Source organism: Blastomyces gilchristii, assembly GCF_000003855.2.
Source record: "Blastomyces gilchristii SLH14081 genomic scaffold supercont1.5, whole genome shotgun sequence".
Classification (NCBI taxonomy): Eukaryota; Fungi; Ascomycota; class Eurotiomycetes; order Onygenales; family Ajellomycetaceae; genus Blastomyces; species Blastomyces gilchristii.
In genome coordinates, this window is record NW_003101678.1 from 1,318,781 (window position 1) to 1,331,063 (window position 12,283).

The 12,283-nt window shown below is 48.2% G+C and overlaps 3 protein-coding genes across 3 annotated transcripts; all 3 read left to right on the plus strand.

The window, feature by feature from the left end:
- Positions 1 to 426: 426 nt before the first annotated feature.
- BDBG_03337 (E3 ubiquitin-protein ligase UBR1) lies at positions 427 to 7,054 on the plus strand (the record flags this gene model as incomplete). The annotated part of the gene is made up of 4 exons (XM_002626127.1): positions 427 to 1,578; positions 1,619 to 2,588; positions 2,633 to 6,689; positions 6,787 to 7,054. The coding sequence occupies 4 exons, from the start codon at positions 427 to 429 to the stop codon at positions 7,052 to 7,054; spliced, it is 6,447 nt and encodes a 2,148-aa protein (XP_002626173.1).
- A 580-nt stretch (positions 7,055 to 7,634) lies between these two features.
- Positions 7,635 to 9,479, plus strand: BDBG_03338 (uncharacterized protein; the record flags this gene model as incomplete). Its single annotated transcript, XM_031721202.1, has 2 exons — positions 7,635 to 7,795; positions 7,898 to 9,479. The coding sequence occupies 2 exons, from the start codon at positions 7,635 to 7,637 to the stop codon at positions 9,477 to 9,479; spliced, it is 1,743 nt and encodes a 580-aa protein (XP_031577672.1).
- Positions 9,480 to 11,231: 1,752 nt separating this feature from the next.
- BDBG_03339 (uncharacterized protein) lies at positions 11,232 to 12,020 on the plus strand (the record flags this gene model as incomplete). The annotated part of the gene is made up of 1 exon (XM_031721203.1): positions 11,232 to 12,020. One exon carries the CDS (start codon positions 11,232 to 11,234, stop codon positions 12,018 to 12,020), a length of 789 nt encoding a protein of 262 aa, XP_031577673.1.
- Between the last annotated feature and the right edge of the window lie 263 nt (positions 12,021 to 12,283).

Here is a 12,283-nt window from a genome sequence, read left to right on the forward strand (position 1 = left end):
TGTTATGCTGCGGTTGTGGCTGCTTACTGTTCTGATAGACTTAAATAAATATTGATACCAAAACATCATATGGTGGGGAAGCAAACAAAGTAAATACTTGACTTGATATCCAATCCAACATCAACCATCAACAAACGCTTTCACCAACTCCCATCGCTTTCATAGTTCTCTTCACTGCCTATTACTGTTTTCCTTTTGCAGTTAATATCCTCAACTCTTAGTTATTCATTTGCAAACTTTTTCTCACTTTCTTCATCTTACGCCCAAACTCTCCGAGTCCCCTCTTTCGCCTCCCCACCACCAACCACTCAACCCAACCGGACATACGAAATCCACAACCTCGCGGCACCATAATTTTAAGTCACGGGACAATACGATATAAATGACCTTAACGAAGGTGAGATAAAAACAACATACAGCAGTACCATGTTGTCGAATCTTGAACGGAGACTCGGCCGGGCTCTGCTGGAGCATCCCTCCCGACATGGTTACCGCTACACTAAGGAAGCCAGCCAAGACCTCCTCGAGCTCCTCTTCCACTCCCTAACTGGCTACAATGAAGAATATCTCCGCCTGCTCTTCCCCGACGGCTTTGCAGACGGTAAATGGAAGTTGTCTGAAGTTCAGGGTGCCGTTGAAGGGGCTGAATATACCGAAGCTGCACGTGGGAAACGGTGCGGGCACATTTTCAAAAACGGCGAAGCTTCATACCATTGCATGACTTGCTCTATAGACGATACATGCGCGCTGTGTACGCGCTGCTTCGATTCTTCAGATCATACGGGCCACAAGTATTCTATTTCGTTATCTAGTGGGTATAATGGGTGCTGTGACTGTGGCGACGAGGAGGCGTTTAAGGTCCCTGTTCTATGTGCTATACATACGGAGATGCCGCAGGACGTTGAGGGGGCAGGGAAGTCGTCGGCATCGTCGTCTGCTGCGCAGACGCCTGCTGAATTGGTGGAAAGTGTTACTACAACGATCAGCAGGGTTTATGACTATTTCTGCGATGTTATCTCGTGTTCTCCAGAGCAACTGAGGCTTCCAAAGACTGAAAATGGCATCAGGGAGGACGAGGCGGCATCGAGGCTATCGGCAGAATGGTATGGTGGGAGTGATCCTGTCGAAGAGGAGCCTGAGTTTGCACTTGTCCTCTGGAATGACGAGAAACATACTGTTACCGAGGTTGCGAATCAACTGTCGCGTGCCTGTCGAGAGGGGTCTAAATTCGGGATAGAGAAGGCCAACGAGACTCATGAGATTGGGAGGAGTGTGGTGAGATACTCGAAGGATTTGGAAAGCCTACTTTCGGTGTCGAAGATCATCGAGCAGATTAGGGTTACTGTCACGTTAAGATCTGCGAGAGATACGTACCGAGAGCAGATGTGTGGGACTATTATTGAGTGGCTTTCTGATATTGCGTCCTGTTCCATTGGAGAGGACAATCACCTGCTCAGGCAGACTGTGTGCGATCAGATGATTCAACCTTGGAGACTTGGAAGCAGTGCATCAAATGCCGACATTGGGAAGCACGGTATCTATGATAACGAGGAGGAGGATAGGTCGAGGAATTACTCTGTACGAGTTGCCATCGTTCCCGGGGGGGCCCTTTGTGCAGCTTCCCATGACTGCTGATGATCTGAATCTCGGTGATCAGGACGCAGGGGAAGAAGACCAAGAAATGGATGGAGAGCAGGATGACGATAATGGAATTGAGGGTGATGGGGATGAGGAGATGGATGAAGCCGAGCACGTTCGGCGTAACCTGGGACAAGTTGTAGAAGCCATAGAAGCAAGGGCAAACACTATTAATGCCGACGCTGAAATGGCGGACGACGACCTGGAAGCCGAGGAGGCTACTTTCGCTGGATATCCACCACCTCCACCCCCACCCCCACCACCACAACCTCCTCAGCAAGCAGTTGACCAAGGCATTGATACCCCCATTGCACCTACCGGCCCTGGCAGTGAGGGTTCTACGGGTTCCGTTTCTGGTGGAAAAATCAATATTCCTCAAACTCCCGGCGTGAGATGCGAACCTTCTGAGGGAGCACCTTCTTACTGGGAGATTAAGCCTCGGCGATTTTACCATAATGAAAATCTAACCCCCTATGAAGATTTGCGGAAGAGGACAAGACTTGATTGGATTATCCTCTTCGACTTGAGGCTATGGAAGAAAACCAGGACGGACGTTCGGGAACTATGCCTAGGTACCGTCGTCAACATACCGCAGTTCAAACGCATCCTCGGTCTGCGGTTCTCTGCTTTATATACCGCTCTCGCCCAGTTGTATCTGATCGCGGATCGGGAACCAGACCATTCTATCATTAACCTTTCTCTACAACTATTGACAACCCCTTCTATAACCGAAGAAATTGTCGAACGGGGGAACTTCTTGACGAATATTATGGCTATTCTTTATACCTTCCTTACCACTCGCCAGGTCGGGGAACCCCAAGATGTTAACCCTAACGCGACTCTCTCAATAGACACTGGCTCGGTAACTAACAGACGACTATACCATTTCTTCCTTGACCTGCGCTATCTCCTTCTATCTGATCATGTCAAGAGTCGGATCCGTAATGAGCGTCAGTATCTAAATCAGTTCCTGGACCTCGTTAAACTCCCGCAGGCATTTGCCCGAATGTTCGCGCAGTCGAAGCCCACGTTGAATATGAGACTGAAGGCTGGATTGGGGCATCTATTCTGATGCGCGAAATTAATCGCTTGTGCCGTCTGTTCTGTGAAGCCTTCCGTAAAAACGAATCGGAAGAAGACGCTGCTCACATCTATGATGCAATAGCTACTGCCGCTTATTCAACGATGGTTAACTCACTAGGGGTGGAGCAACATCGCTTTAACCAAGCTGAGATTAAAGACTACGTCCGCTTCAAGTCTGTTTCATACGTCGAATTCGAAAAAGACGCTTTCCAGAAGGTTTCGCACCATCGAATCGTCGAATTTGCGGTGGAGCGCGGTGCGATCAGTTTCCATCATGCACTCCATTATACACTCTCCTGGCTGTTGGAATGTGGACGGGATATGTCACAAGATAAAATGAGAGATGTGCTACTCCGCACCGCGGGGATGGTTAAATCTCAGCAACTAGTCGATACGCCCATCCCAAATCTTAGTCTGGATGATATTTTACTCACCATGTTTGATTACCCCTTGCGGGTGTGTGCGTGGCTCGCACAGATGAAAGCTGGGATGTGGGTGAGAAATGGGCTCAGTCTTCGACATCAAATGGGTCAGTATCGTGCAGTTACCACCCGTGAAATGGCATTTTATCGGGATCTCTTTTTGCTGCAGACTGCTTTTGTCGTTTGTGATCCTAGTAGGTTTCTTGCGAGCATGATTGACCGTTTCGGTGTTGGGGACTGGATGCGAGGCGGCTATGCGACTAGACCTGGCTATGACGATGCCAAACATGTGGATATTCTGGAAGAGATGATTCATTTAATGATCGTCTTGGTCACCGATCGAACGTCGCTGACAGGCGTGGACGATGGCGACAATGCTCGGAATAGTACTATGGCTAGAGATATTGCGCATGCACTATGTTTCAAGCCGCTGTCGTATACTGACTTGACCATTCGCATGAGTGATAAGTCTGGAGAATCGGGCAATTTACAGGAGGTGTTGGCTGAGGTCGCTACGTTCCGTCCCCCTGAAGGCATGAATGATACAGGCACTTTTGAATTGAAGCCTGATTATCTCGATCTCGTGGATCCATACTGCACATACTATACTAAGAACCAGAGAGAAGAGGCCGAGAACTCATATAAGCAGTGGATGGCGAAGAAGACAGGCAAAGATGCATCGTCAATTGTGTTCGAGCCGAAACTTCGCGTGATACGGTCGGGAGCCTATGTTGGGCTTTCTGACTTTACCCAAACTCCATTGTTTGCTCAAGTCATTCATCACTGCCTGGACTACTGTTTGACGGCCGATACTGTAACCAAATCAATCACTGTCACGAGGATCGAGACACTCTTGCATCTGGTCCTTCACCTGATTCTCTTAGCTACCCTCGAAGATCACGTCCTTGAAGATGACGCGCATGACAATGCTGCGGGACAACCTGACTCGACGGAGTCTTTCATCTACCACGCTCTGTTCAGGACCAAGTTTACTAAAACCGCGGAGATAGGCATTATCGGCTTGCTTCAAAATATATCAACGGTGCCTGAATTTTCCTCCTGTGGACCAAAGATTCGTCACATTTTGAAGAAATTTTGGCAGAAGCGCCCAAAGTCTTATGCTGCTGCCACAATTGCTCTTAAATTCCCATTCGATAATATCGAGACTCCATCGCCGGCTGTCAGGACGGAGAGCGAGCTCGAGCTTAAAAAGAAACAAGCACTCGATCGACAGGCGAAAGTGATGGCTCAGTTCCAGCAGCAGCAGCAAAACTTTTTGCAGGCACAGGGTTCTATTGACTGGGGCGAGGATGATGATATGAGCGAGACTGGAGAGCCGAGCATTCTCAGTCCCACCGAAAAGAAGCTGTGGAAGTACCCAGATGGTCGATGTATTCTGTGCCAGGAAGATACTAACGATTTGCGCATTTACGGAACCTTCGCTTTCATGGCAAATAGCAGACTTTTCCGACAAACTGACATGGAAGACTCGAGTTATGTTGGAGAAGTATTGAAAGTCCCTTCGAGTCTCGACCGTTCTGCCGAGAATATTCGTCCCTTTGGTGTTGCTAGAGAGAATCGAAAAATGATACGGAGCCTTGATTCGACAGGAGGTGAAGTAATTACAGAAAAGCAGGGTTTGGGTAAAGGCTTCAAGCCGAAGCACACAATAGAAGGCCCCGTTACGACGGGTTGCGGACATATTATGCACTACCACTGCTTCGAGGATTATTATGCCGCCGCGCAAAGGAGGCATCAACATCAGGTTGCTCGCAATCAACCTGAAAGGTTACGTCTCAATGAATTTGTGTGTCCACTGTGCAAGGCTCTAGGAAATGCCTTCCTACCAATCATTTGGAAGGGCAAGGAGGAGTCCTACCCTGGAGCGTTAAGCACGATAGACTCTTTCGATGAATTCTTGAACGAAACCCTGGTGTACTCTGTGACTAGATTCCGAAATCATGCTCTGATCATGGAGAGTGATAAGCTTTATTCTTCGGGATATCAGGAATTGTTCGTCGATTACGTATCTAAGAATTTTATAACCCCCTTGTCCCACAAGGTGAATCAATTGGCAACACCCACCCTTCCGGAACTGCTATCTTTCCCACAACCGACCAGGCTGCAAATGCCAGGCTTATACCCTCCAGCAGATGAAATCACCTCCATGGAACCTCCTCCTACGCAACAAACTACTATTTCCACCACGACAGCCAGCGACTCCATGGTCGCGGAGCTTGTTACTATCTACAAAAGGCTGAGAGATACCATCCGCACCAACGGAATCCAGTCACAATTCGGGTATCAGGGGAATGTATCGGACGACCTTATCCATACTGACGTCCTGCTCAGAAGCCTTGGGCTTTCCATTACAGCGGCGGAAATTGCGCAACGGGGTGTTGGATCTGAAGGTGGCACCACGTTATTAGCTCAAATTCCGCAGATGACCTTAACTCACCTTCGTGTTCTATCGGAAACTGCTTTTTCGTACTGCTCAATCGGAGGACTAAACACTACGACGACAAATAAAACCGTCTATGAATTTAGGGATATGCATCGACGGAGACTCTGTCAGCTATTCGTCGGGCACCCGGAACTGTCAGGTTTATCTGACCTAGCTTATGAAAACAAGTCCATCGAACCGTTACTTCGGCAGGATAGTTTCGTGTTCCTTTCTGAATGCTCGCTGTGCATAGTTCCTGTGCTGAATCTTGACATTCTCCACGTCGTTCGTCTGTGCTATATCGCGGAAATCGTAAAGACCTTCCTAGGATATATTTTGCAACCAAAGGGCTTCCTTGAAGTGTTGGAAAATCATGGTTCGGAATCATCTACAGACGATGATCCCATGGGCCCACATGAATCCTTGACGCGTGCTATGTTTGATTGGCTTGTGAAGACGTACCGGGCGTCATTAGTCGATAGCACATTGCCTGAGGAAGGAAGCTCCTATCTTCTTAAGCACGCTGAGGACGTCTCGATCGAAACGTTGAAGAGCCTCCGGCGACTAATTGACATATATGCTCTCCCTTTCCTCCGAAAAGCCGTGATTTTACTCCATGTTCAGTTTGGGGTCGAATTCCCTAATACCGGTTCCGACTATAACGACTTGGCAGAGATTGACCGCCTTGCGACGCTACTCAATCTTCCATCCATCGATAGCATTTTCGATTCGCTGGTCAAGAACGACGGAGAAGATAACGAGAATTGCATGGCGCAGCTAGTTTCTGGGTGGATTTCGCATTTCATTTCCTGGTTGCCTGAAACGGACGATGATGAACAGGAGGAGCAGCAGGAGCAACAAGATCAGCAACAACTGGCTACCTTGTCACTTCCGCACCCTGCGATTTTCGAGCTAGTGGGCCTTCCCAAGTATTTTGACACCCTTTTAGACGAGGCTACGAGGCGCCGTTGCAAAACTACTGGCAAAGAACTCACGGATCCAAGCATTTGTCTCTTCTGTGGTGACATCTTCTGCTCACAGGCCGTTTGCTGTCGACCTCTGGGTGATCGGAAACTGGGTGGCTGTAATCGTCATGTTGCTAAGTATGTACAATTTTTCCCACGTTTCCCGCATGCTCAGCTAATTTCAAGCTTGAATTCGTGCCCAAGTTACTAACGATTGCTTTTGTAATTATAATAGATGCGGTGGGAACATCGGCCTCTTCATCAATATCCGCAAATGCATGGTCTTGTTCCTCCATAACAAGAGTGGTTCCTGGCATCATGCCCCTTACCTGGATATTCATGGCGAAGTTGACCCAGGTTTCAGACATCATAGACGCCTGATATTGAATCAGAAGCGGTATGATCGGCTTCTCCGCGACGTGTGGCTGGCGCATGGAGTACCTGCCGTGATTAGTAGAAGGCTAGAGGCAGAGATTAATAACGGGGGATGGGAGACTATCTAAGTTTTGCATGTTGCTATGTTTGGGATTGGAAATTTGGAATTGAAACGCTTGGGCATGCTGGGCATAATATGTTTTGTGATTGAGTCATGAATTTCTCACCCTCTTTTGGTTGAACAGTGCAAACCGTTGGATTCATTTTTGGTTTGCGTTTTCATTTCCCCCGTTTATTTTTCGGACGTGCTCTTCGTTTTTATTGTATTAACTAAGAAAGCTTTTAAGTGAATATCCTTCTTTGTGTGCTCTACCTGTCACTCTTCTTCCGGTACACTTATTTCTCCATTCGATAGTGCTTAATCCCCCGTGTATCTATCACGATATGTAAGGCAAGGACGAGATTGTTGATTACGTAATCCCAATCGCCTCGCGTCAAGCTCGGCCGAAGCTCCTCAAACCATCTTCATCTACAAAACAGCAAGGCCATACATAACCCGCTTACGTTTACTGACACTCAACTGGTTTCTTTTTATTTTTATTTTTCCCTTTTTACATGAAACGTAAATGATGTGGTTCTTTTGAAAACTTTTTAAATAAAGAGATACAAGATCACTAAATCATAGCGGGCTGTGCGGGCTGTGTGACCATGAACAACGAGCAATTTCGTCGCCTGCTCTTCGAAAATCAACAGAAAAAGGGCCATGACGCTTCACCTACCAACCGGACATCCCCTGTTGGCGGGGATTCAACTCGCTCAAAGCCAGCAGCTTTGGGATCTAAGATGAGATCGAGCATTCCCATGACACCGTACGCATGCCCCCCCATACCCACAGTTCAAGCTCTGCTGCCCAGGTTGCTTGCGTTGAACATCTAGGACTAACATTTTTACTGTCGTCTTTACCCATGCAGTCGATCAGTCACCGGCGTAGATTTTGCACGCCAATTAGCCGAACATCGCCGTGAATCGCAACCATCCCTCGCAAAGAAATTCAGATCGTCCGCTGCTCCTAAAGGTGCAAAGTTGGCCGAGGGATACCAGGATAGGACACTTCTACGACGGGCAGGCCAGGATGAAGCAGAGAATGCTGAGGAAGGTGGTAAGGGCGTTCGTGGAGATGATGATCTAGAGACCAGGATTCGAGCGTTGGAAGATATGGTTAAACTTGGCCAAGTCGATCAGCCTACGTTTGAGAAACTTAGGGAGAAGATTGGGGTTGGAGGCGATGTGAAAAGTACGCATTTGATCAAGGGGTTGGATTGGAAATTGTTAAGGAGAGTTAAGGCCGGAGAGGATATAAACGCACCCCCTCCTAGCGGGCCTGAGGGAGACGTGTCGGGGCAACCGCAACAGGAGACCTTTCAGGATATTGATGAGGAGTTTGACATGGTCCTTGCAGAGAAGGAGAAGGAAGTGAAGGAGCCGGCGCAGAAGGTTGAGAAGGTTAAGAAGGGGACTATGTCTTCTTCAACCCCAGATACTGGCAGGAGAATGACACGAGATGAGATTTTGAAGGAGTTGAAAGCTTCTCGGGCCGCTGGTGGCGTGCAATGTACCCCCTCTGAGCCTCCCGCTCCTCCGCTGGGTGAAAAATTTAAGAAAATAGGAACAAGGCCTGAGAAAAGACGATGGATTGAAAAGGATGAACACGGCAGACAACGAGAGGTCCTGCTCACTACTGATGCTGAGGGGAAGACAAAGAGAAAAGTTCGATGGCTTGATAAATTGGGTGATCATGCGCAGAAATCTTGGGACGGTGGGCTTTTACCAGTTGACAAAGACGCGAAACCACTGGGTATGGATGTCCCTGCTGAAGTTCTGTCGCGGGCGAATGCAGCCGCCGCTGTGGAGGAAGAATACGACGATATTTTCCAGGGAGTCGGGAGGGACTATAACCCGCTTGCCGGTGGAGATGATGAGGATGACGAATCTTCGTCTTCTGACGAAGCAGACGATGGAGCGAAAGAGAAAGCTTCGCTGCCTCATCTGGATGTAGCCAAAGAGAGCTACGCACAGCAGGAACCAACCTCCCCTAAACCAGCAAAACCCCGGAATTACTTTGCTACGTCTTCCACCGTCCAAGAAGACCTAGAAACTGCGACCAAGCCTACGCCTATTTCTGCCGACCCAACAATACTTGCAGCACTAAAACGCGCAGCAGCCATTAGGCAGGCTGCTCCAGAGGCCCTTGGTGATGACGCTGATTTGGATCAAGAGGCTGCTCTAAAGCGCAAGAAGTTTTTTGAAGAGGCCAAGAGACGAGAAAGAGAAGATGCAATGGACTTGGATCTTGGATTTGGTGGAAGTCGATTTGGGGATGAGGAGGATGAGGAGGGTGGGTGGGAAGCGGAGGGACGCGGCGCGGGGTCTAAAAGGAAGAGAGGCCCGAAGAAGAAGAAGGGCGACAAGGATAGCGTAAGTGATGTGATGAAAGTGCTCGAGGGGAGACGCCAAGGTGAAAAAAAGGGGCCATCATCCAAAAGTGGTGGTTGAAAGAATAGTGCTTTCGCGCACTCAATACTTTCGGATGTTGTGAAGCAATATCCATGGAGACATCCAAGGAAATTTTCCTAGATTCTTCAATGCAGCTTTTGATTTTACTTTTGGATACTGCGGTGACCTTTTTGATATCTTCAACAAATCCACAGCATTACTTAAGCGGGCAGCAGTTACATGTAGCATGTGCATGTTATTGACGCGAAAGACGCCTGGGTTATTGAAGATTCGGGGGACCTTTCTACAGAAGACTTTGTTCCGGCAACAGGCAACTGCTTTCAATACGAAGCATTTATGGTGCTTTTCATATTGTGCAGCACTGCGCAGGTAGCCCGAGGCTAAAATACAGATGGCTACTTCCAACGACCCCTGATTTTCACGCCCGTCAAATGATACTATATTCGGGTACTCTCCAGAGACAGTGTTGCAGAATCATCTACCAGTTGCCGAACAGGCACACGTGCAGCATACAAAGCCTTTGATTCATTCCCCCTCAACGCGGCAATGGTGCAGAAATCACTGTTACAGTGGGGATGCACTGACATATTAGTCCGGCGGTATTCTTCAGCTCACCAAAATGTCCTGCACTATAATCTCCACAATTTACGGATAATATACTTTCACAGGAGGCTCAATACATACCAATGAGATTAAGATCCCAAAGTGTTGGCTAATCAGGACAACTTGAACAGCACTATTTCATGCAGCTTCTTTGATTTTCCAAAGGTTGCTTTTCTTTGTTATGGAGCTACTGCCTGGTGCCCATATTGAAACAGATTTCTCGCGTCTAGGATTGATTCATGCGCTGTCAATCGCGGTTGCCGCTGATTTGTCCTGCAAAGATCGGCGCACATCATTCTTGGCGTCTTGGCTGCACGTGGGTAACAAGGGTCAATGAAATAAGGTTTTGGCGCTATGCCCGCTTTGGATTACGTGCACCGGTACCTGAGCAGCCATGTGTCGAGGCAGTCTTGAGCCTCACGACGAACGAGGCACTATTTACGAACCCATTTGCTGTCCACTCCAGAAGGGATGGATTTCCCCGAAATAACCTTGGATTACACATTTTTAGAACTATCAATTCCTACCACCCTTGCCATGTTCATTCGCTACCGGGTTTAAGGTGGACTGTGGTGTTGCGAATAAAGTACCCAGAAACAAACCATATCTTTGTCCAATGTGCGCCCGAGCTTTGGATAGATTAAGAGCGACAATAAAAAACGTGCGTCTCCTCCAAAACATCCGGAGACATCCTAACTAGGAACGCGAGGTCTAGCCCTTTTTATGACTTTGCCAGAAACTTGCATTTCCTTCGCGCCTGCAGGCTCCTCCTTTTCGTCCACTAGCATATTTCGCTACCATGTGCGAACAGCCCTAAAATGCCTGCGTATCGTGTTAGTTTTGGTCCCCAGCAAGTGGATCATCTATCACTAGCTCTTGGCTCTATCCTTGGTACTCCCATCAATCGCAAGATGACAGCGGATTACGTTCTACGGCACCTTTATCTACAAAGGACCCATCGTGCATCGCACATAAATAGCAGCGTATCCCGTTCATTTTCCATCTCCCAATGTCGCTCGCACACCACCAACCCAACGATAATTTTCCTCCTAATCGAATTTAACATATTCTTGTGGAATTTCGCTCCTTTTCATTTCAGGTACGCAAAAATACATTCTCCACCCACCACGAGAAACAGGAGGTTGCCTTTTTTTGGTCTTAATCCCGATTCTGACTCGAATTCAAGTCATGGTGTCGTTCAAATCTCTCCTCGTTACAAGCGCGCTGGCTTGCGCTGTTTCCTGCGCCCCTGCAGCGGATTATTACACTATTGCTGCTAACCCAGGTTCGGGAAAACGAGGCCTTGCTTACAACAATATTAACCTCCTTACTGCATTCGAGGGAGGTCCCTTCTCCTGGTCCTACAACTGGGAACCCAGGCCTGGGGGTTACACCGCCGGCATTGAATACGTACCCATGCTTTGGGGTCCCAGGGGCTACGGATCATGGAACGCCGATGCGGAGGCAGGAATTGCTGCTGGTAGCAAGAATCTACTCGCTTTCAACGAACCCGATATAGCCTCACAAGCCAATATGTCTCCAGAAGCTGCCGCGGCGGCGTATCAGAAGTACATGAACCCGTACGCAGCTAGAGCCCGCCTTGGCTCTCCAGCCGTTTCCAATGGGGCCCCTCCAAAGGGCCTTGGCTGGATGCAGGGATTCCTGGACGTCTGCGCCGGAAACTGCAAGATCGACTTCCTTGCTGTCCACTGGCACGGCCCTAGTGGAAATGTGGATGATTTCAAACGCTACGTTAGCGAGGCAATCGCACTTGGCCAGAAGTATGGAATTGGCACTGTCTGGGTTACCGAGTTTGAAGGCCAAGGGGATGAGGAAGCGCAGGTCAATTTTCTGAAGGAGGTGCTTCCATGGTTGGATTCGAATGCGGGCGTGGAGCGCTATGCCTCTTTCTTCGTCGATAATCTTGTCAAAGGAGGCGCTTTGACTTCCGTCGGCAAGGCTTATAAAACGATCTAACTGGCGATTTTTCCTCTTCGAAACCTAATATCTCTGTACTAGGGTTTTAGAGGTGTGGACCGCCACGACACTTCTCGGTTTGTCTCGGGATATTTTAGTTAAATTGCAGTTCATTATTATTATTCCCTGATTACTAGACTCAATGGATGGTTGGAAGGTAAAGTCTATTCTTATAGTTATTCCTGTATCTACAGTAGTCATACTCTTATATACCCCCCAAAATACGATAAATTTTAACTTGTGGTTTTTAAGATGAATTGACA